The sequence below is a fragment of the Ixodes scapularis genome, unplaced genomic scaffold, assembly GCF_016920785.2.
Source record: "Ixodes scapularis isolate PalLabHiFi unplaced genomic scaffold, ASM1692078v2 PGA_scaffold1__304_contigs__length_218370807, whole genome shotgun sequence".
Taxonomy (NCBI): Eukaryota; Metazoa; Arthropoda; class Arachnida; order Ixodida; family Ixodidae; genus Ixodes; species Ixodes scapularis.
Genome location: NW_024609846.1, coordinates 11854086 through 11877226, shown reverse-complemented (window position 1 = coordinate 11877226; position 23141 = coordinate 11854086). Strand labels below are relative to the sequence as shown.

General features: G+C 45.7%; 2 protein-coding genes across 2 annotated transcripts in view; one reads left to right on the top strand and one right to left on the bottom strand.

Annotated features, from left to right (window-relative positions):
• LOC8025842 (short-chain specific acyl-CoA dehydrogenase, mitochondrial) overlaps positions 1-17472 on the bottom strand; it is a 28818-nt gene extending 11346 nt beyond the window's left edge. The window contains exons 1-5 of the mRNA XM_040205884.3: positions 17121-17472; positions 12309-12466; positions 4635-4784; positions 3028-3139; positions 1540-1655 (exon numbers count right to left, since the gene is read on the bottom strand). Of these exons, the coding sequence (XP_040061818.1) occupies positions 1540-1655; positions 3028-3139; positions 4635-4784; positions 12309-12466; positions 17121-17175 (591 nt within the window). The 5' untranslated portion in view covers positions 17176-17472. The remainder of the gene's footprint in view (positions 1-1539; positions 1656-3027; positions 3140-4634; positions 4785-12308; positions 12467-17120) is intronic.
• A 3578-nt stretch (positions 17473-21050) lies between these two features.
• LOC120836814 lies at positions 21051-22298 on the top strand. The gene has a single exon (XM_040205888.1). The coding sequence runs from the start codon at positions 21051-21053 to the stop codon at positions 22296-22298; it is 1248 nt and encodes a 415-aa protein (XP_040061822.1).
• The last annotated feature ends 843 nt before the right edge of the window (positions 22299-23141 follow it).

Sequence of the window (23141 nt, the reverse complement as noted above, 5' to 3'; positions counted from 1 at the left end):
GCTATCATCATCATCCCCTAGAGGTACAGTTTCGGTTTCGCCCGCAAATCGAAAAATTCGTATTGTAACCTACATTGGGCGAAAATATTTTTTAATTTTTTTTTTTTTCAATGAGTATTTGTTTTGAAATTTGCCTGTCCTGACTAGGTAGGAAAAATCTTTTTCCCCTAGGTTTAGTGTTTTATTTTAAAGGCTTCTTACTGTACAATGGTGCACTGCGGGGCAACAACACCCGCGAAGCTCACTTCCGCGGGTGTGTCGTTTCTGCAGTACACCGGTGCTTGTCAAGAAATACACTCAACAGGGCTTAACCTGCCGCGACCAACACTTTGAAAAGTACAAATATTGCAGCCGTGTGCTTAGGAGGAAAGCTCATTTTCAAAGTGGGATGGTGCACATGCATGCCTGGTGTATTTATTAAAAAGAAACGGAACCTTCGTGAATGTTAATATCTACATTGCAGCAAACTTTTCACAATAAAATTGGCATGCACGAATAAATGTTAAGAAGAGATGCCCTGACAACTTCTGTTAATCATACGTGAATGAACAAAACATATCTGCATAGAAAGTGCAATTCACTTATAACGATACCACATATGACGATGTACTGCTCTTTCTATTCTCTATAACGAAACTCTAGGAACTGATCAGTTTCCAGAGTTTCTAGAATAGAAACGATCAGTTTCATGTCCAGATACAATGACGATCGGTTATAACGATCGATTTTTCGGGTTTTATTCTCATTATCGTTACAGGTGGATTGCACTGTAGCAAGAATATTTATAAACCCCCTTGATTAGGAATAGCTGGGCATCTCTACAGGTTTAACATTATGTCAAATGTCTCATTTATTTGCCATCCCAATGTAAGCATTAGACTTTTGAAGGCCACAGTCAATAAATATACTAGTTAGATTAAAATTAACTTAGCTTAGAAATAAATAAGTGGAAGCTTGGCAACAACTTCCAGAAGTTCAGCTGGGTTTTCGTTTAAGCATGCTGCAAGAGTGAAAGACTTAGAGAAACTATTCGATATTCGATTCGAAAATATTCGGTCAAGACCACCTTTCGCTTCAAACTCAAAATCCGCTATTAGCACATGACCAGCATATACACTTTAAGTTTCACAAACAATGTCTGATGAAAACAAAAAATTGAGTGACATCCAGATGGTATGCAAAACAATTTGTTGTGAAAAGGAAACCAGTTTAAAGAAAAGCTTTTCCAATATAACACAGTTATCAATCACAGTGGTTCAGCTAGGGTGTTCGGGCAACGTTACTAACAGCAAAAACAAAATAGATGCAGACTGGCCTCATGCCTGAAAACGTACCAGCTGCTTTCTACCTCCAATGCTTACTGTGCTATAACTGTTGTTGCCCTGCAATAGGTATTTCTCTTCCTAGCTGTTTTCTCCCAGCACTGATTTCTGGTAGCTCCTGGCCAACGTCACTCATGTGCCGTTTTATTAAAGAAAGTTTAGTTCATATGATTGCAAGCATAAACCAGTCTCTTTCCGGGCAGAGAGGGTTCCATACCACGGCAGCCTCTCCCTCGTGAGCCGAAGTAATCCAAGCTTTGGTTCCATTGATCCGGTAGTGGTCTCCTTCCAGTACCGCTGTCGTGGAGGCTGCTCCAGCGTCACTACCGTTCCCTGGAAGTGGCACGAGTGCAGGCAGTTCACCTCAGTTTCAAACAGGACTAGAACGAGTGACCACAACAGCACAACCACCAAACCTAAAGATGCCCTCCAGGCGGTTCTTTCTTCGTCCCGTGCTGTCCTGTTCAAAGTGACATTTGCATGTTTCTCCCACAGCGATGTCTACGCCATTGAAATGAACATGAGTCACGAGAAGCTGTAATCCCAATAAGCTCGCGTTTTTCTGGGCAAGTGTGTTGAAAATCCCCCAAAAATGAATAAAACCTGCATTCTGTGGGTTCTACACTTTATAGTTGTAACTCAGACATGAAAAAAATAATGATCCAATTATACTCGAGAAAACCAATTCCATTTAAAAAATCGGGTGCCTGGATTTCAGCTTCTGAAAAATTTGGTCCCTGGATCAGCATTTTTTAAACAATGAGTATTACTTAAAAGCTAAATAAGTTTCTGTTAGATAGATAGCTTTAGAGCATGTCATGTCTGAAGCCATCAACAACATGGTCGAAGTTACTAAGTTTTGAGTACTATGTACAATCTTATTTGAGGTTAAGGGAAAATTCAACACTGCATTGCTAATACACGAAAGATGGGCAAATAAAGCAGAAGAGAACAAATATACACTAAAAAATAACTATTAACATAACTTCCAGTCATACATCAAAACAAATAGAAGTTTAACAATAACTTAAATCACTCGAGAAACTGTCTGGAAATCCATTACAAATGTTCTAAACCCGACAAATAGCTTGACGAGTGCCAACAAGCAGCAAGACAACTTTTTAATGAAAAACTGACAGTGTTGATAAGGTTCATTTACACACGAAAGAAGAAACAGATAGAACAGAGCACAGAACACAACATCTTTCATCTAGCAACGATTAAGAATGAAAAAGACCGACCTCCTTTACCAAAGGTGTCAACAAATCTTGCAAGAGAGGGGAAAAGATTGGTGAAGGAAAGGGAAATGCCAGAAAGAAAGCGAGAATAAAATAAAATAAAATAATTCTGTTTGGATAATGAGATTACAAGCTTAAAAAAAAACTAGCATCAAGATAACCAATACTCATTTTTTAAACTTTGAAAGAGCTTAATGTAAAATCACAGGAACTCTTTTGGGTGTTCAATGCCCAAACTACATGATCGTTATCCGACTACTCTGCCGCCTCTTGGAGATATTCGATACCTGTGTTAACAAAAATTTTTGTTAACACAGGTTACAATTTGGGAAGCAACAGGACAGCACCTGGTTTGCCTATTGTGGTTTGGATCTAAGAACAATGAAGAATGATGCGGGCAGTTAGGTAGAGGCAAACTTCACAATCAGTGAGCACATGGGGCATACGAGGCTGTCGCTGAAACGTACCAGGCTCTGAGAGGGCAAAGCAGCCAACCCTCTCCCCAGTGGTGAATGGACGAATAAACTTCTCCTTCTGTGCTTCGGAGCCATACTTAAGGACGGCACCCAGGAACAGGGACTGCAGAGAACCAACCACACCAAGGATAAAGAAGCGAGAAGAACTGCTAAACAGGCAATGACACCACCAAAGAATAATTCTTCTTTTCACGCTGAACACTAGATTATGAGGTCAAGACACCGCCGAGCAAGCTTTTTGCTGCGGTGTCACGTCTCAGATTGACAACTATTAACAAGTTCACACCGAAGCCACAGACTCACCGCGAGGTACTGTGGGGAGTCACTTCTCACGACAATGTGCTCAGGGTTTCTTTAAGTCAATGCATTTTTGGTGCTTAAGCTTGTTATAAAGATTACACTTCATCACACTTTGTCAGTGAACATTATGCCTTTGGGTCTGTTCCAACATACACCACAGTGCTATTAGTGACCTTGTTGCCCTGACTTTGTATTAATTAGTGATACAGTGCTGGCTTGTCGCCACATCAGTGTTAAGTTATGTTCAAGTCAGCGCTGCAGTAGTGCTGCAATGTATCCGAGAACCGGCCTTAAGATGCCGACAACCTCAAAACTATTTTCTGCAGTGTTTTGTCACTACACGCGACCATGGAGAAGGGAGAAAAGGCCTGGACGTTGGATTCTCGAGCGGTGATTTCTGTGCACAAAAAAGCCGGATTTCAGGTCGCAAATATTTTTTGCCGCATAGGCAGGCCCCAATTAATTGTGTTTCGGTAAAAATATTACCAAGCACAAATGCTATCCGTTAGTGTTTCCTTAAAACCAGCCACAAGTAACTCGGGCCAGTGCCACACCATACTTTTTTATGTTTGTCGACCTGAGGCTCGTAAAGATCCTTAAGGTACCCAACGATAACTTCTCGTTAGTATCAAAGCAGACATACTGCCGCAGCTGGTGCTCAAATAAGTCCATTTGTGCTTCGGTTGGATGATTTCTTTGGGATTAACAGTGTTCCGTAAAATCTGGTCAGTCTTTACGAAGTGCTTTCTACGCTGCGTCATTATGTGCTACATTTAACCTCGATCGGTGCGCCGGCTCGTTTTATAAATTTAGGCATACAGGCATTACTCAAAGCGTCTCTTTCTGCACCAATCGTTTGCAAGACGCATTGTACATGCAGGCATTTCCTGAACTCAACCTTGGTATCTGAGGTTCAATTACATTTTATGTGCCATACCCGCAATAATCTGACAAAAAAGTCTGCAGCATTTAAAGTATTGCCAGCCGCATGTTGACCCACTAATCGCCACGTGCGGAATGGCATCTCACGACCAGCTTTTCGAAAGCTCTCAATGACACGATTGTGGCGCAGCTGGCACAAGCGACGCAAGAAGCCGGTGGAGTGCGTAGAGAGTGGCAGGTGCCAACGCAAATAGGGCCATTTCCCCCTTCCCTCTATTATGTCAACGTTTCCCCATTCCGCATTTGCCATCCCGCCCCACCGATGCCGCGTCGGGAATGCACACAACGTACGAGTTGCGTTTCGTCTAAGCACCATCCTTCACTGACGAATAAGCCCGGAGAAGAGGGCCACTCACATTGTTGACGCTCATGACGACCCCAGTAGAGGCGCATCCGCGGCTGATCTCCTCCATGCCGATGGCATATGCCAGATAGTCGAGTCCCGCGCCTCCGAGCTCCGTCGGCACGGCCACCGCCATCAGCCCCATCTCGCCGAGCCTGCGGATCTGGGGGAAAGTGCGAGGCAAATCGGCGTGGGCCGCGAATCGACGACGCTAAGTCCCGTCACCCGATCCGACGGGTTCACCCAAAGTCGTCCAACCGCCACCTTTATATTATTTTGTCCTCTCGGTCTCGACTGGGTTTTCGTTGTGAGATTGTGGCACAACTACCGTAAAATCCCGAGCGAGCGCCAACTCAAAATCTGGAGGCAATCGTGTAAAACTGGGGGATGGGCGCTCCTTACATCAAGAGTGCGTAAAGATATGTCTTTCGCACATTTTTCGAATGTTACAAAACTGAGGGGTGGGCGCTCATTGGGGCATGGGCGGATGCTCGGTATTTTACAGTTTAAGAATTCAGGAGATGCCCCGACTCTAGGGCGAGCATTCTGCCTTTGAGAATGCTTCGTTGCATACACAGCCAAAGCCCAGCGGAGGGCAACGAGCACGTGCTGGATGCAGAGCTTCTTCCGAATTATTAGCCTGTCACACACTACAGTCGAGCCCAGTTATATCACACCCGGGTATTTCGAATTATTGTTTATATTAAACAGTCCAAACACCCCTTGAAAATCCCATGTAATAGTATAGGAGCGTTGTTTTTCTGTATCGAAATCCCATAATGGGGACACTCGATATAGCGAATGAAGCACCGCTGCCAGTCACCAGTCACCGCTGCCAGTCGCTTCTCCCGCGGCTGGATTGCTGGATTGCACTGGGGTTGAGCACATAGCTTGCGTTGCAGGGCTGGCAGACCACCAAGCCACCATACGTGCACGGGGATACGCAGCAAAAGAGAAGTTGTAAAAAAAAAAAAGAAAAAGTGGAGGATGGCAAAAACAGGGGGAAGGACACGCACACGAACGTCGGGAGGGCAGGGATTGCTTGCTGTTGGAATGGTAGCGGGCGCTCTTTGTCCGAACACCGTTGTTGCTGCACTGCAGAGGGAAAAAAGTGCATTTTTAAACAGCCTAATTGGGACAAGCATGTCACAAAACAATTTTTCCGCCAAAAACAATATTTTTTACAGCAATACTTATTGCGCAAGACTGATTTTAGTTATCGGCTATTTCGTCCGTTTTAAATCGCGCGCCACAAAGTTGGTATTACATGTCACGTTGTGGCTGCAATATGTCACGGAGTGACATATAACAGCCACTCCGCGTGTGTCGAAAGAGCGAGAGTTTCAAATGTGGAGAAGTTGTGACTCCGACTAAATTACGTCCTGTGGTGTAAATATTGCTAGCAAAAATTTATTTTTTCGCGGAAGATTTGTTTTGTGACATGCTTGTCCCATTTAGGCTGTTTAAAAATACTTTTTTACCTTTGCAGTTACACTTTAACGAAAAAATAACATAGGCAAAAGAAAAAAAGTTTTTCCTAAAGGGATTGTTTGGTCTAAACCGGAAGTAATTAAGTTTTTGCGCTCGTTAGGTCTAGGGAGCCTTCATATAGACCAGGGGTGACCAAGCTGCGGCTCGCGAGCCGCTTGCGGCTTTTCGCGTGTTAAGGTGGGGCTCGCGGCTTCCTTCCCTACCCCCCCCTCTCCCGCCTCCATCCCAATCACACGAGCACTTCCCCAAAAAGAGAAATGAAATGCGTTTCAAATCGAAAGACAAGTTACGATTTGGTAGTCTTGTGCTACTGCTACCTTACGCACAGTTGTACTGCTTCTGACTCAGATAGATTGAAACTAGTTAGAGTTTCATTTATTGCTCTGGACAAAGCACAAATGGGAACAGCAGTGACTGCAATCCCATGCTTAGACAGTTCTCTGTCGTGACCCAGAAATACGGCATCGCTGGCTCGAGTCCTCAACAGACGTCGACGATGGTGTTTTAAGTTTGTTAATTATCATAACCTAGGAAGGAGACCGGTGTGGCCTCTCTTGAGAATCGCTGACTCAGTGTAGTACGGGAGCTTATGTGAATTGTCCCGGATGTATCATTGTTGCGATCATATCCAATCAGAAAGACAAAGTTCTAACTAATTATGGATCCTCCTGGTTTTTTACGCGATATTTGCTACAACCTCGGGGCAGTAAACAGGAGGCCCCTCAGCCGGCTGTTGGTCAGCATGGCTCGTGGACAGAAAGGGCAGCCTTGGGCATGCCTTATCACGAAACAATTGGACACGAACACTGCATCGGGGTTCGTCAAGGCAACCGGAGATTCGCGCTTGGAATCGGATCCAATGATCGCATTCATGGGCCTTCTCGAAGTTGCGGAACTTCCGCATGAGATGGTGCCACCTGTTGGACCGAGCGTCACTGCCCAGTATATGTACAGCAATAAGTAAGGTACAGTCGGCACAGAATGAAACGCGAACAGTGGGTGCATGGTTTTCGCTAGATGCTGCACCACCTGAACCAGATGGGAGCTGCAAGAAGATGGCTCCTCCTTCGACGTGTTAGACTCTTGCTAAGTGCATCCAAACCTTCGGTGTTGCATCTCTAGGTGACTCAGCTTTGGTCGAAAACCATGCGCTCCTTGTTCGCGTTTCATTCCGTGCCGACTGTACACAGTAATGAGATCGTAAATCCAGATAAATCCAAACTGATGAAAAATTTTACAGGTGAGTCTTCTTTAGTTTTCCATTTTTATTCAATTTTAACTAAAAATGTGGACCCCTTACAAGGGTATCAGATGAGTGTATCGAGACTGCAAAACAAGGTTACGAAGACAAAATAAACATACAGTACAAACAGAGAAACACACATACTTTCTGTTCCAACTAAAAACAGCGTTTAATTTTCACGAGCCGACAGCTCGGCCAGATGTCAAAAGAAGGAGAGGAAAGAAGAGAAGGATGTTTTTCACTTTCCCTCCTTCAACAGCTGGACTGGGATCCCATCAAGATTTTTTTTTTTTATTAAATGTTGCCAGTCGCAATAAGAGCATGTGTTGTCCCATTTGTCCTGTACATCACATCCATTCTATCTTTGTGCCTTCACTTTAAACGAGACAGTAAAAAAAAATGCTCGCTATAAAGAAAAAAACTAATGTAAAGGTAAGAGAATGAAAGAAAAAATAGTAACAGAAGGAAGCGTAGAATGCAGCCCTACAACCGCCAAAGAACTTGAAGTTTCAAAACGAGCTCTCCAATGAAGCAACGAGTGCCAACTTCCGTGTAAAGTTTACAATTGCTAGAGCCTCCAGAGAACATCATTAACACCCCCCAAAGCATTAACAGTAAAACCGGTTCTGGTAGCTGTTTGTCCACTTGTTTAACATTTTGTTCACTCCCATATTTGTGATAGTCCTCAAAGAACGTTCCTGCGAACAAGCTACAGTCATGTTTCGTTGATATGAATGCCTCCGTTCCCAAAAAGAGTCATCCATAGAGTGAGCCATTCATAACGACGAATCAGGCCCAAACACAAACTGAGAAGTGGAGAGGGGAGTTCCTTTCTTCTTTCTTCTCCAACCCAAGCAGTTGGAGAAGAGGGGAAGAATGAACTCCTTCCTCTCTTCCTTTTGGAGATTCGTGTTGTCCTGCCCTTCCGCTTCCCTACTCTCCAGGGTTAAAAAGTGTCGGCAGGAACTCCCCTCATATCCGGACCCTTTTTTGCGTGTACCAGACGTTGCTTTGGCACCCCAAAGCATTTCCCGTCTGCCAAGTTCCGGCGAAACGGCATTTGGGAGAAATGAGCTTTGTGGGTCCCACAAGCTTCTCTCCCGTTTCCCTAACAGTGACAACGTCCACAGTGAGGTGACTTAGCTGCTGTAGAGTTCATCCTTCTTTGTTCCCGGCTGTACGTCGTACACGATCTCGAGCAACAATAGACTGCGAGCAGTAACGACCCCTTTTACGTAAAAGGCAAGACAAAAACACCTTTCGTGCCCAGCTCTTATCGCAAAACCGGGTGCACTGTGACCTCTTGGGTTTACTGCTATCTCAAGAAACTTTTTGGACCTTCTCTTTCTTTTTTTAACTGGGGCACTGGCATCTATATTAATAATACAAGAATGCCTGTATTTACCCAGTTTGTCTCCGAAATAGCTGTACATGGTCCGGACAGCGGGTTTCCATATTAATGGGGCAAAACTACACGGTGAAAGATCAGTCGCTGAAAATTTCGTCCGTATTAGCGGGGTTCCGCGTTAACGAGACGAGACTGTACTAGGTCTATGCTCGATCTGCCGAGTTATTCACAGAAACAACCTGCGCATTTGACATGTTCCAACCCTCTTCAGGGCAGAGAGTGGCTACTATCTTGCGGCAAATGTCGCGAAAACTCAACTAATTAAAATGCTCTAGCGCTCCTGCACCGCCAGTGCAAAAATCAAACGCAGCTTTGAACTTGAGTACCAATATCACCCGTAAAAGACGAGGATTGAGCATTTGTCGTCTTTAGTAAACCCCTGACTTGCCCCAAGTGAAAACCGCACTGAATCTTGATGAGAGCACGTGGCAAAGCAGCAGACTGGTACTTCGGCTTCGACAAGCTCTATGTGCTAGTTTTGAAACACTGCCATACCACAAAGTGATTATAATGTATGCTAGAGGTTCAACTGGCGCTTAGTGTCCTGTCGCAAATTGAAGCAGACAGCAACCAGTCGAAAATTGACTTCTGGTAATGCCTTTCTATGGGGAAAAATGAAAGCATTTTCTCCCTGCATTCTATTATGGGAGCAAATATCCCAATAATTCGTACGTACTAGGTAGCTTTGAATATTTCTCAGTCAGGCAGACGAAATTATTGGTCAGTTATGTCATTTTTCTCTCAGATTCATTGCATTAGAAACAGTGCTAAAACGGCTTCGTGCATGCATTTATGTGCACTGTCGCACGCTGTTAGCGCGAACACAACGTCGGCGCTTTTCAGCATGGGAGATATGCGTTCCAAACAAACGAAGGACACCTGGAAAACGAAGAGAGTTGACAAGAACTATGTAGTAACACTGGATCAGTAATTCCCAGTGCATGTACAGTCAAAATAATTTGAAGGCCACATAAAATAGTCCAATTTTCATTAAGTAAGTACTGCTTTATTCCTTCTGCACTGTGTGAAGATGCTTCTTCTACATTCAAAACATCACTTGCATGCTCGAAATCTTTGAGAACAGGTGCCCGATAAAAGCTGTTTGGCATGCACAGAAAATAATAAAAAGAGACACCTTTCATAGCCCATATACTTCATTCTTTACATTTTGAATGCTTTTAAAGGGGTTATGAAACAATATCGCGTTGGAATGTTCATGACTTTGCAGAGGTGTGGCTGGTGCTAGCTTGGTCCAAGTATACTGGCACAGACCACCACCGATTCGGAAGCTTGTTTTGTCACGGTCAAATTGCGAGGATAAAAGGGGACGATTTCTTTCAATTTTGCCTTTGCAAAGCTTGATGACGTAATTGTGGGATAAAAACCACCCGCCCAAGAGAACTGCATGAGAACTCGACTTTGGCTCGTAACGATCAATGCCTCGGCGGACACTCAGGTAGTGGGTTGTGCCCAACCACTGCGGTGATAAGAATAGCCGAACACTAACAAAGCCTGGAGCTCAGCAAATGTTTTCTACTTTGCCAACCCCGGCTCATGGCTATGATTAATGTTGGCAACATAGGGCAGGCCCCGGGTCACGTGGCCGCTTGTTCTGGCTCCGAGATGAGGGGATGAAAGATGCTCACATTTCTCTTATTTTTCTAGGCGACTGCCATTGCCTAGAAAGAAGAGCTGAGGCAAGTTTATGCAGTTATTAATGTTAGAGAGCGATTCCAAGTAGTATTTAGTGAAAGTAGAAACATTGTTTCATGGCTCTTTTAACCACTTGTAAATATGCAAGATGGGTTCATTTTCATATAGTGACAGTCCTTGCATATTAGCAATACATAAGCATCACAGGAATGCCGGCGAGTCTTGAACATACTCTACATTCCTTTCGATAGTTATTTTTCTGAGAATCGGCGCTTGTTTTTACATACCAGCGAAGTTTAACATTGTTCACTGGTAAAGAAAAATGCTGTAACTAAAGCAATTACACATTTACAATGCTTATAAAGGTAAATACTATTTGGTACAACCCAAATAACAAAAGTGCTTCATGTTATTTTCTGGCAAAGAGACAAAATGTATGTGCGTTTTCCCATAGGAATGCACAGGAGCACAGCAAAAGTAGACTGGTTGCTGTCTGCTTAAATTTTCCTCCCGGAAGTCGCATAGACACTAGCACCAGTTGAACCTCTAGCATACTTTATAACAACTCTATAACTCTATGTGCCAGAAGCACTCTTCGGTGACACAGATGTGAGCTAGGTGATGCTTTATGGATCCAATAGCGATGACAACGAAGAAGCCAAGTAAAGGGCCTTGCCTTCTCGGCGGTATTGGTCGTACAACACCTGCCAGGCTGATCTGCGACCGAGTCGGCCCACTAACACTGATTCAAACGTTCTTACGAGACATTCAGACAGTCAGACGCTCCACCTATAGTCACTCAAAGGGAGACTCATTTGAAGACAGGGCCCATCTCAAATCACGGGCAGCGTTTGCAATTTAGTGGCTGACGCCTCCTGCGCCGATTGATTGCAAGTGCGCGGGTGCCGCATTGTTGGGTGGCAAAGAGAAAAGCGGCTGGAAAGGTCGAGGCGTTTGCAGACGATCGACGCTTTCGTCGCCTCCTTGCAGCTCGTGGTGAAAACGCGGCCAGTGAACCACATGACCCCGATCGAGCAGGTGAGAACTCTCCGTAACCTAGGCTCCCTAATCACGTGTATTTAAAGGGTACCACTACCTGTACTTAGTTATACTCTTACGCTGACAGTGCAGTGGAGGCTACACGTGCTCGTTGGACCAGTGGCGTCTATCTTTCGTCGTGTTATCGTGCTCTCGCCATATACATGTACAAAGAGCGGGGCGAGGTGACGAAAGAAAGGCGGTCGATTGGCTTGGCAAGTACGAAGGCCCCACTCTGCCGCAAGCTTAAAAAGCTAGTGCAGCAATATTAATGTTTAAAGAATTTGCAGCTCACATTTTTTATCTCGTTTATCTTGGCACAAGTGAAAGAAAATGTGCCACCTCTTACTGAAATACTGAAAGAACACATTTTTTTCCCGATCTGTAGTTGAGCGTGGCGGTCGTTGGAACTGCGGCGCGACGTCATTTGGGGTGCACAGGTTTTTGTGGCACCATCCGTCGGAAGTCAACATAATCATTTCCTTTCCCTCACTACCCTCTCCATCTCTTTCGTGGCGAACCGTCTTTTGTCTCAATCGCTCGCCATGACCTTCAACGATGCATTCGGGTGCGGTACTCAGCCGAATCGCATCTTGGAAAGTCAACAATCGTGGAAGGAAGGCTAGGGCCCCGAAGGTAGAACCAAATGCGGTAATCTGAGCGACGTCACAGTGTGCCTCAATCACGAGACTGTACAAGGAGGGGGGGGTACCCCAACCTTCAATTTGTTTAATTTGTCTTCTAAAAGTTAGAGCACACAAAAAAAAAATTGATTTTTTTATTTTATAGGTAACATAAAACGATTCTCAGATTAATTGGCCCAAGTCGGAAAATCGTTGCACTGGTTTAGTCACCTGCTCTCGAGGGTACCGATGCTCCCGGTCCAGTGTGCCTGCAATGGGCTTGAGCTCCTTCTCGGCAAACTCCCGGCAGGTCTTCTGCAGCATCTCGTGCGTGTCTGGCAGGCGGGCATACAGGGTCCGAACACACTGCCATCTTGTCCGAATGGGCCCTGCACAGAAGTCACACAACGCTCCCGTCATGCCCGTCGACGGGGGATCAGTATCTGAGTGGATCACTGCGCCGCAGTTCGGATCGTGCGGAGCGAAAGCTCGCGCTGCAGAACCCAGGCATCCCTGGTTCAATCCCTACCCTCACCCGTTTTGATCTCAACGAGCATCGTACCGGCATATGATTGGGTACCACTACTGTGAGATGCGGTGCGTCGAAGACTCCAGGCTAGTGGCGATACTGCACCGGCTAAATTTTTCACCTAGGACGTAAGCCGGCGTCGCCACACCTCAAAGGCAGACCGACCCTATATGTATAAATAAAAATGTCAATTTTTTTTCGTCGATTTGTTTTTGTTTTTCTTGACAGAACTCGGGTGTCTTCATGTGCGCTTTGCTTAGGGCGATGACATCTAACCATTTTGTTCCGAACACTTATTTTTATTTTTTGTTTCAAACCACGTGAAGAGCACACTCGTGGTGCCAAATGTGCTATGGCGACAAATAAAATGCTTAGATGGGCCAGTTGGTACATCATGGGATATAATTCAGTTGAGAGTGCACCCTGTGTCATTGTTATTCTACTCTTCGTCCATGTTCCTTCAGCACTTATTTCCCATGACTAAGGCGACATTTTGTTTTCCGTAATTTCTTTGTATTTTTTCTGCGAGTGCATGCTGTCGGCATTGGGTACTTTAAATGATGGCATCACTCTAAACACAAGGACACTGGGGCACCCTCAAGACGACCATGGAACTTTTCCAAGAAGAGTTCTGCTCATGTGCAAGCCCTCCTCACCCAGCAGAGGAAGCTCGAGTTATGATCGGTGGTCGGAAGCTTAAGTGGCGGAAGCTCTGTGGGGAGGTGTCTGTATATTTTCTGCAACCTCCGCGACTGATGTGATGCTGTTGTGCTCGAAATGAGCGCCATGTAGCTATACATTGTAACGTCACTTTGTGCAAACCAATCTCCTCGAAAAGAAACACTCTTTTTACTTAAAAGTGGTATTTTTGTGATCAAAGAAATTAGTGTAGGCAAGAACGAGCAGTTGGCATGCAGCTCGGTGTTCTTTCCGTGGAGCTCGACAGTGGTGCAAGCCGCTGCCCAGCAGACCAATATCACTAAGTGTTCCACACATGTGTGAAACAGCCAAGACTTTAGTTTACAAGAAGCAGGGGGCAGTGCACGAGCCAGCTCATATTTTCTCGTGTTCTACACGTGCAGAGCTTCAGACAGGTTGCCGCACGTGCAGAAAGACTAAACTTCTCTCGATGCATTGCAGCAGCAGTGGCGTAACGGAACTGGCTGGTGGGATTGGTCTATTAGAAATTAGATTGTATACATCCATTCATTTATCCGATCCCACTGAATGATACACCGTGTCACTAGTTGCGTGCAATACAAGCAAAGGCAACGCTAGGCGAGGGGACAAGGGGCAAGCATTATGAAGGCTAGGGAGGAGGAGAGAAACCTCTTCTCCTATTTAACATTCCTAGTGCTCTCCCTTTCTCATTCATTCATGTCATTTATCACCTTAAGGGCACGTGAAGGGCATTACATAAAGGGGGGGGGGGGGGGGGGGTATTCAAGATTTATACAATACAGAAAATGCAAATACATAAAAAACACAAAAGGAAACTAAAAAAAACTTAACACACTTAACACCACTCAGGACTGCTCATAATTACACAAACCATAAAACTAGTAATAAGAAAAATGAAGTTTAATACAAGATAGAGAATTATTCGGGTCCAGAGTGGTGACAATGGATGATGGGAGGTTATTTCAGTCGATAATGGCTTGAGGAAGGAATGATAGATTAAATGTGTTCGTAAAGCCTGAAATATGTTTGATGGCACGTGTGTTGTCAAGGCACGATGATGTTCGGTGGGGGGTGATAGCAACTAATTTTTAAGGTCTGGAATGTGGTAGTAGATTTTATGAGGGCAAAGCTGAGAGACTTTCCTGCGGAGCTGCAAAGAGGACATTGTTAGTTGGCTTTTTAAGGCGGAAACACTGAGTGGAGGAGCATAGGTAGACAAGATGAATCGGGCAGCCCGGTTTTGAATGTAAATTTGATGGGGATTCCAGATGGTAGCGGCATATTCTAATTTAGGTCCGACGTATGTGTCATACGCCAGGAGGTGCAGATCGCAGGCTACGTCTTATTAGTCCAAGGGTTCCCCACTCACCACTCGCTCTCCATTGTCCCCCTCTCCCATCCTGCCTTTCTAGTGCTCGTCCTTTCTCTCTTCACCTGGCATTGCTTTCACCTGCACCGCACACAACTAGTGACACGGAGGATATTTTATGGGCCTGCCACTTGGTGCTGTCTTTATGTGGAAATCGATAAACGGTGAAAAAGTAATTCCAGCTTGCAAGATTATCTTTACCGAAGTTCAGACTTCGGTAGACTTAGTGCTCAGCTTTCGACTCTATCCTCAGAAGTGCGGTATGAGCTCTGCTGCCCTCCACCCAGTGTTGTACGGAACGGCGTTCTAAGGAACGGCGTTCCTGGAACGCGTTCCTTTTAGGAGTAACGAAGGAACGCCGCCGTTCCATTTTGCATCGCTGGAACTGGAACGGGAACGCGTTACATTTTTACTGGAACGGAAAGAGTAACGGCGTTCCTTTTTTTCGTCCAGTGGGGTCATTTTTATTTTATTTCTAACAGGGAAACTATGAAAGTACAAAAACAATATCTTTACGAAGTGCAGGATCTCGTTAACTTTTTGGCTACTAATCTTACAAATTATTTTGTGTGGTCCTCGCTCGCTAACAGTTAAGGGTGCAGGACAGCTGGTGAGCATTGATTCTTTTTTGAGTGCCCGAAACTGCGTTACAAAACGCAAAACTTTTAGTAGTAGGAAAAGAAAAAGAAGGAGGGTTGTTTTCAACTCAGTTACTTTCTTTGGTTCCACGAATTCTTCTACACCCAGAAATCGTATTCCGACTAAAGCAATTCCTGAAGTTCAATAACGAGACCTACAATTACAAGATCACAGATTGCCAGTTATCGGACTTACCCTTGTATCCCGAACATTGGTTACTTAAAAGATAAACAAAAAATAACCTTTATTCCTTCTCTTGTCCCCCACCTTCAAACTGAACAGCAAATCCAATTTTCACAATGAAGTATTTGTAGCTTTCAAGACTGACTTTCCAAAAGCCCTACCCTCTCCTTTACTTGCTTGTCTTGCGAACAGCAACATCGAGAAGCAACTGTTAAGTTCTAACAGGGGAGTCTGTTAAATTGAAACGTGTGAGGTTGTTGTAAAACGCTCGTGCAATCTTGGGTAAAAGTACATTTGGCTCGTCTGAATTGTCCACTACAGACATGGATATGGTTAATAGCTGAGATTTTTAACATGGATATATCAACTAATGAAACCCTGCTACCGCGTGTTTTCTTCTCCGGGTGCCCTTCCATCGCGACATACAAACTCGTATGTTGACTATTAACGGGATAGATAAAAAAATAAGAAAACTCTGCTTGATTTAACTAAATATGGTAATTAGCAAAAAATACAAATGTAACGTATATGTAACGATACGCTCCATTTTTTTAAACTGTAACGGGAACGAGTTCCTTTCTCACAGATGGAACTTGTAACGGGAACGCGTCCCAAAAATCAGAAGGAACGAGGAACGAGCTTTCGTTCCTTTTTTTGAGGAACGTGTACAACACTGCCTCCACCGCAGTGAAATAGCTAGAACAAACCAAGTTATGATGAATCTGGTCCTACAGGGCTGCGAAAATGTACACAGTGAACTTTCATTTCTTTCTACGGTATAGGACGATAACATTTTTTTTTTCCTCGATATTTTAAGATGACGTAGCAACGGTTTACTATGTATCGCGAGTAAAGCTATACGCACTCCGGAGTGCGCTTCGGACGGAAATGGCTATACGCACTCCGCTTCTCTCGTATAAAGAGTCGACACAACGTGTTTTCTAAGCGGTGCCATGGCATAGGGGTTAGGGTGTCCGCTTCACACGCAAGTGGACGCGGGTTCGATCCGCGGTGGGCTTACTCTTTTTTCTTTTTTTTTTCTCCAACATTTTGTTTTGTCGAGGCATTTGGCGATATTTACGACATTTCCTTTTTTTACAATAAACAGTAAAAAAAAAAAAAAAAAAAAAAAAATCGAATGTTGTCGAGAAACTTCGCAGAACTAAATGGTATCGGACTCCCTTTCCGGAGGTGCGATCGGGGACAGCGGGGCTTGGATTGCCGGCTGGACGCCGCGAAGCGGCGTGTACTGGTTACGCTTTGTAATTAGCAGCCGATACTGTCGCCGCGAAGCGGCGTGAACGCAGGCGGGGGGCTGTGTTAACGAGCGCCCCAGTGATTCACGCGCCGTTCGAATTGGTGGCCCGAGCGGCATGATCTCTCGGAGGAGTGCGTATAGCCATTTCCGCGCGAAGCGCACTCCGGAGTGCGTATAGCTTTACTCATGTATCGCACAAACGTGCTTTGCATGTTTAGCCAACGCCATGTCACACATTAAATGCGAGCAAAACGTAAAAAGCGAACAGTTAACGACAAGAATTCCCCATTTTTATCGGCGCCGTTCCTAGATCGTTGTTGACGTCTCTTCCGCATGCTATCTGCGTAAAGTGCACTTCTCCGGCGTAGTCCGCGTCAAACTTACCAGATCGGCGTTTTAGGGCCGTGGCAATGACCCTATGCATCAGGGTCGTCGACATAGTGACAGTACCTTACGCGAAAACGCCCGAACACTGTGGAAACAACTCGATAGCAAAAAGTTTAGCTTCGCGTTCAGAAATCTGCGTCGAGTACGAGCAGAAGAGGTCGAGTAACCGGCGGTTTTCACAACGTTGGTCTTCTCCGCATGACATGACTTGATTGACTGGATTACAATAAATATGCAAATTCATAAGCTAAGTGAACATTAATATTTGATTACCGCTATAAAATATTCACACAAAAATATTTAATTAAAAGCCCTACAGAAATTAAACCATTAATCTCTATGTCTATCTGTCATAGAGATGCGGCTCTGGTAACATTCCATTTAGCGCTCTGGGCGGCACCATTTTGTTCGACAGCAGGAAGTTCAGCGCACAGTAGGGATGCCGCGAACTTTTTTCGAACCGAAGTTTCGACTATCGATTCAAGCAATTCAAAAGCTTCGAAAGATTTCGAATTTTCGAAAATTCAACAGAAGTCGAATTTTCCGACTTGTTAAACTAAGAAGTTCGACGCTTTTCAAACCATCAAACTTATGACGCTAAAAAAAGTCGATCCCCTTCGAACTTTCGACCTAATTACGCTACAAAATTCGATGCTTGTCGAACTTTCGAATTTGATAGACCAACAAATCGATATTTTTCGAACTTTCGACCTTTTTGCACTAAAAAGTTCGAAGTTTTTCGAACTTACGAATTTTCTACGCTAAGCAATTCCATAATTTTCGCACTTTCGAACTTATTTATCAAGAGAATTCTAAAAGTTTCGAACTTTCGAATCCTAGAATGTCAAACGTTCGACGAACTTCGCACTTTTAGGGTAAAAGTTCGACGTTCGTCGAACTTCGAAAGACCGGCGGACGGTTTCATTTGAATTCAAGTAGTGAGGTACATTCGTAATTTTTTTTTCTCGAATTTTTCCATGCGGTGCTGCGTTCCTTACGAAAGACAATGCCGTTTATTGCAATGCTCTGGCATGCTTAGTTTTAAAATAATGAATTCCCGAAGGGGCGAAAAAGGACGACGGTTTTTTGACGATTGTCGTTTGTGCCATATTTGAAGCGCGCTTCAGTGGAAGATATTTATGGTAGAGATGTTAAACCTTTTAAGATTGATCCATGTATAGCTTTGGTAGGTGTCGTCTTAAGATGTGATTATTGTTATTCAAGATAAGTTTTGAAGAAATGTCCAAACATGTATCTACGGGTAATTAAGCCCTAAACTTGTTTTTTTTTTTTTTTTTTCGTCTAAGCTGCAGAATACAAAATAATGTATTTATTGTTTTTGCACGTTAAGGAATGAATTAACTCATGGGAGAAGATATCTAATATTGTTCAACTTCAGCACGTCATTAAAAAATAAACATTTGTTTTTTCGCTTCACGTTCTTGGGACGTGTTTCTTTTAGCCATAGAGATCAGTGCTTTTAGCCCACTGATCTCAATGACAATTGCTGGATCGCGCTTGCCGCTCCCGCAAATGAAGCCACCGGACGCAACCCCGCTGGGATACGATTTCCCGTTTTGCTAGCCTTTTGCTGCGGTTTTCCAGCGTGCTGTAGACACGTTTTCTACTCGTTCGTCGTCATTCGCCGAGGAAGTTTTTTGAGACTCTGTGTATTGTCGAGACTTGCCGTCGTGAACACGTCGAAAATTTTACGAAAGCGCAGTGTCGCAGGAAAAAGGCACAACTCGTCGAAAGCAAGGGTCTGGCGACGTGTTCCAAGCTTCCTTGGCACGCCAAAGACGCTTTGACTAGCAGACGTAAAGCAGACGACGTTAACTGCGCCAACCCGCCGACGCCGTTAAAGAGTGAGGAGTCTCGCCGCACACGAAAGGATGGAAAAAGTATTTGGGAGGGAACTTGCGGACACTAACCACCCTCACTCTCGGTTCTTAGCAAACAGACCTCGGCGCCTCGGGACACCTCGCCAGTGAGTCCTTTGACTTCCCTCCTTGATGCGCGTCTGCTAGTTGTTAGATAAAAACAACTTACCGCTCGAGTTATTTCGTACTGCCCTCTCTGAAAGGCGAAGCGAGCTCGCTCGTAAAGACCTGCACTTCCGAAAGTCGCAGGTAAGATAAGACAGACGCAGACGACGTTGCGAGCAGACGACGTTGTTGTTGTTGTAAGCGTTGAAATGAAAGGAGCAGACGACGCTCAGATAGGGGGTCGCGATCAGCCAATCAGGGCTCGGCGTTCTGACGTCACTGCTACTTCCTTTCTCATGCGCAGAAGACGAAAATGAGCCCACTTGCAAACTCTCGCTCGTGGCTGCCGTTGTGAAGTAGTTCGCGTTGTTAGAATAGTCGTGGCTACTCCAAAATCAGCCTATAGCTCTCTGTTGTTCGATTTCAGTAAATGATCAACTAGCATATCTTTTTTCCGTTACTTAAATAGCAGTTAAGTCAGCCGGCAGTACTACCCTCAACTACTGCGTGTATTGCGGCAGGAGAGCATGTTTTTACTTATTATTTCAGACCTCCACTCATGGTCGCTAAAGGCCTACAAGTACGAACTTTGCATAGTAAAAGAGTTACAGCAACCGGATTTACTTTTCGCCGGAGAGACCGGCCAATCTGACACAGTTTTCCCTTTCTTTTTTTCTTTTTTTTTTTTTTGCACGCAGGTAACAGCGCGATTGGACCCTGTTAAGCTTAGTTCACATGCAGCGGTTTTGGCCCTAGAGCGGCGCGATTTCTGCCGTCGCGGCGCTCTGGCCAGCACCAGCAATTCAGTGGCACGAGCGCCGCGACGGCAGAAATCGCGCCACTCAGGGCCAAAACCGCTGCATGTGAACTAGGCTTTAGTCTTTTTATCTACAGGGTGAAACAAGGAGACGCCAGGCTCTTTAAATCGACCGGAAAATTCGGTTTCTTAACCTATCGTGCTACGACGTTTTGCAGCGTTGCCCACAGATGGTGCATTTCTCTTTTGTAAAATTTGCGAAGAGCGAACTTACCTGAGGAAAAAGTAAAGAAAGAAAAAGGCTTAGCTCCTATGGAAACGCAGCGACGCCACCGGTTTGCAAACAACACGGCGCCGTTTCGCACGGGAGGCAAGAGATGGCGCAAGCGGTCGCGACGCCAACTGCCGCCAACGAACGAGCAGACGACGCCGAGAGCCGGCCCTTTTGAAGCCAAGGAACTGCAGTTCCTTGCTGTTACCGCGCCTGTCTTTTTTGTTTCTGCGACTGTCGCCGCCTGCGGAACGCGCGCCGCTTTTGAGTCGAAAAGATCGTCTGCTAAAAAGGCCTGCACTCGGCGCCGTATGCTCGTTCGTTGGTGTAAAGCCCCTTGATGAAGGCCTTTTTTACAAGTACCGCCAACCATTGTTGTGGAAACGCGCGAGACACGTGCCGCGAGCGCGTGCTCCGCCGCCATTCGCTTCCAAGGGCCGCTCATTTCAGTGCTGCACCGCCATTTGCTTCCAAGGGCCGCTCGAGGCATGGGCCTCGTGCACTCGCGCATTTGACGCTACTTGCAAGACACGTAAACACATCGAGGGGCTTTACGTTGGTGGCGTTTGTTGCGCCATCTCTTGTCTCCCGTGCGAAACGGCGCCGTGTTATCTGCAGACCGGTGGCGTCGCTGCGGGAAAAAAGACGACAAAGTGATCTGAGCCGGAACGCAAAAGCTTCTATCTCTGGAATTTGCTATTCTACGCGACTTCGTCGGTCCCTTGGACTTTGGGGGTCTACTCGGACGGCAGGAGCTAGGGCAGCTAGCTCCCTGCACAGCAAGAAAAGGGATGCATGCTGGTATGTCTCTTTCCGAAAACGACATATCCATCACGGCAGCACAACACCAGGCCAGCAGCGCACTCGATGAATCCCAGGACTGCAGTCGATCTGTCTGCTCAGAGACCGCCAACATGGAGAGCGAAGATTCCGGAGGCGAATGGCGCAGATCCGGCAGAAAGCGCTGTCGTCCAAAGAACAGCGACTCGTCTCCAGACGTTCCGCAACAACCAAAGAAGCAAGATAACACCAGCCTCACTGTCATCTTCGTTCCTGTGAATGAAGAGACTAGACTTACAGCGCTCAACAGCCTGAAAATTTCCGAAGCCCTTGAGAAGCTCTGCCAAGAGTGCATCATCCAAGTGCGCCCCAACGATCGGCTGAACCTGATCGCTGTTGATGTTCGCAACGGGCAGGCAGCGAAAACTCTACTGAACACTGCAATACTCTGCGGTGTTCCAGTAAGAACCTACTCCCCACTGTCAGGGCCCATTTCGTACGGTGTCATCCAAGGCGTCGACGTTGAAATCACAGAAGACGATATTGCGCGCAATCTTCGCGCTGAAGACGCATGCTGCAAGATTGCCAACGTTCGGAGACTTGGACGCTCCCGCGTCGTGAAGGTCGCCTTCTCCAGCACTAAGCTGCCAAGCTACGTGCTTCTAGGGCACGTTCGCTATCCAGTCTCACCGTTCACAGACAGACCGTTACAATGTCACAATTGTAACGGATTTGGCCATAAGAAAATCGCCTGCCAACGTCCGAAGGCCTGCTGCCGTTGTGGGCAACACCATGACGGGACGGGTGCTGAATGTCAGTCCACGACAGTGAAATGCGCCAACTGCAGTGGAAAGCACCAAGCCACATCACATGACTGTCCAAAATGGATTAAAGAGCGTGACATTATAGTGTACTCAAAGAAGAATTCAGTGGGATTCCGCGAAGCGAAGTCAGCCTTAGATCCCCAAAAGAGACAAAAAACTGGCACCGCTGAGATCATAATGCAAGACGAATCAGAGCCAACGATCTCTAATGCAGGCGCCAAAAGCTACGCTTCTGTCGTAGCTGAGGACTGCCAGAAAAAAACCGTTATCAACAAAGTACCACCGAATGATGTCCCAAGTGATGAAAGGCCAACGTCGTCCACGCAGCAACCTTCCTCGCAGGCGCCTCCAAGGCGTCAGGCAACAAAACGAAGCACTGAAAGGAAAGAAAGCGACGAGACTTCAGGCTTACCCATCGCAACAACACCCGCCTGGGTCTCCATTATCAAGACAGTTGTAAACATATCCCTGGCAATATTGTCTAAATTTGAAGCCTCGTGGGCCCGGGCAATTGTTACAATTTTGCAGGCAATGCTTCCCCTTCTGGGGGCATGCTAGGGGGACCAAGTAACTCAAATGCGCGACACCATGGGCAGAAGACCCTGAACAGACAAAGAGCTCCAATATCTCGCCAAAAGAATAGCACTCGTCAACAAAGGCGCAGTCCATTGTTTCCTTCCATTCTTCAATGGAACGTAAATGGGCTGCGCACGCGCCTACCAGGGATGCGCGAATCTTTGAAAACTGAGCGTGCTGACGTCTTGGCTCTTCAAGAAACGAATGTCGTACCTGGAGAAGAGCGCCTTTCTCCATATGTGTTTTACCACAGTGCCCCCATAAATCCAAATGATAGGTCACGAGTGGCGATACTTGTACGTGACGATGTATATCATAACCCCATAGACCTTTCGGACTTGAATTCGGCCATGGAGGAGTACTCCGGCGTAATTGTTAGAATAAAAGGATGCGAAACAACGATTGTTTCAGCTTACATCACGCCACACGGAGTCTGCAGCACAAAAGTGTTGGAAGAGATTAAAAAGAGAAGCCGCGGTCAGCTTATCATCTGCGGAGATTTTAATGCTCACAACGAGGCGTGGGGTGGTAGACGAACGGACGCCAGAGGACGACAGCTAGAGGCTACCATGGCAGAGATTCAACTCCGAGCTCTAAACGATGGATCCTCCACGTTTCGTAGGAAGGGGCTCAGCCCCACTACTATCGACCTGACTTTGGTGTCCTCCGAAATATTTGGGTTATGGACGGCTCGACCCGACACAGAGGGAAGTGACCACGTGCCTATCAGAGTGACACATCCAACTACAAGCCCCAAAAATGTAAAAACCTGTAAGGTTACGAACTGGGATTTATTTCGTCAGTATGTTGCTACCGCCATTGAAA

What these genes read in the sequence shown, in the direction of transcription:
- LOC120836814 (XM_040205888.1), top strand. Translation starts at nt 21,051, where the DNA reads ATGGAGAGCGAAGATTCCGGAGGCGAATGGCGCAGATCCGGCAGAAAG.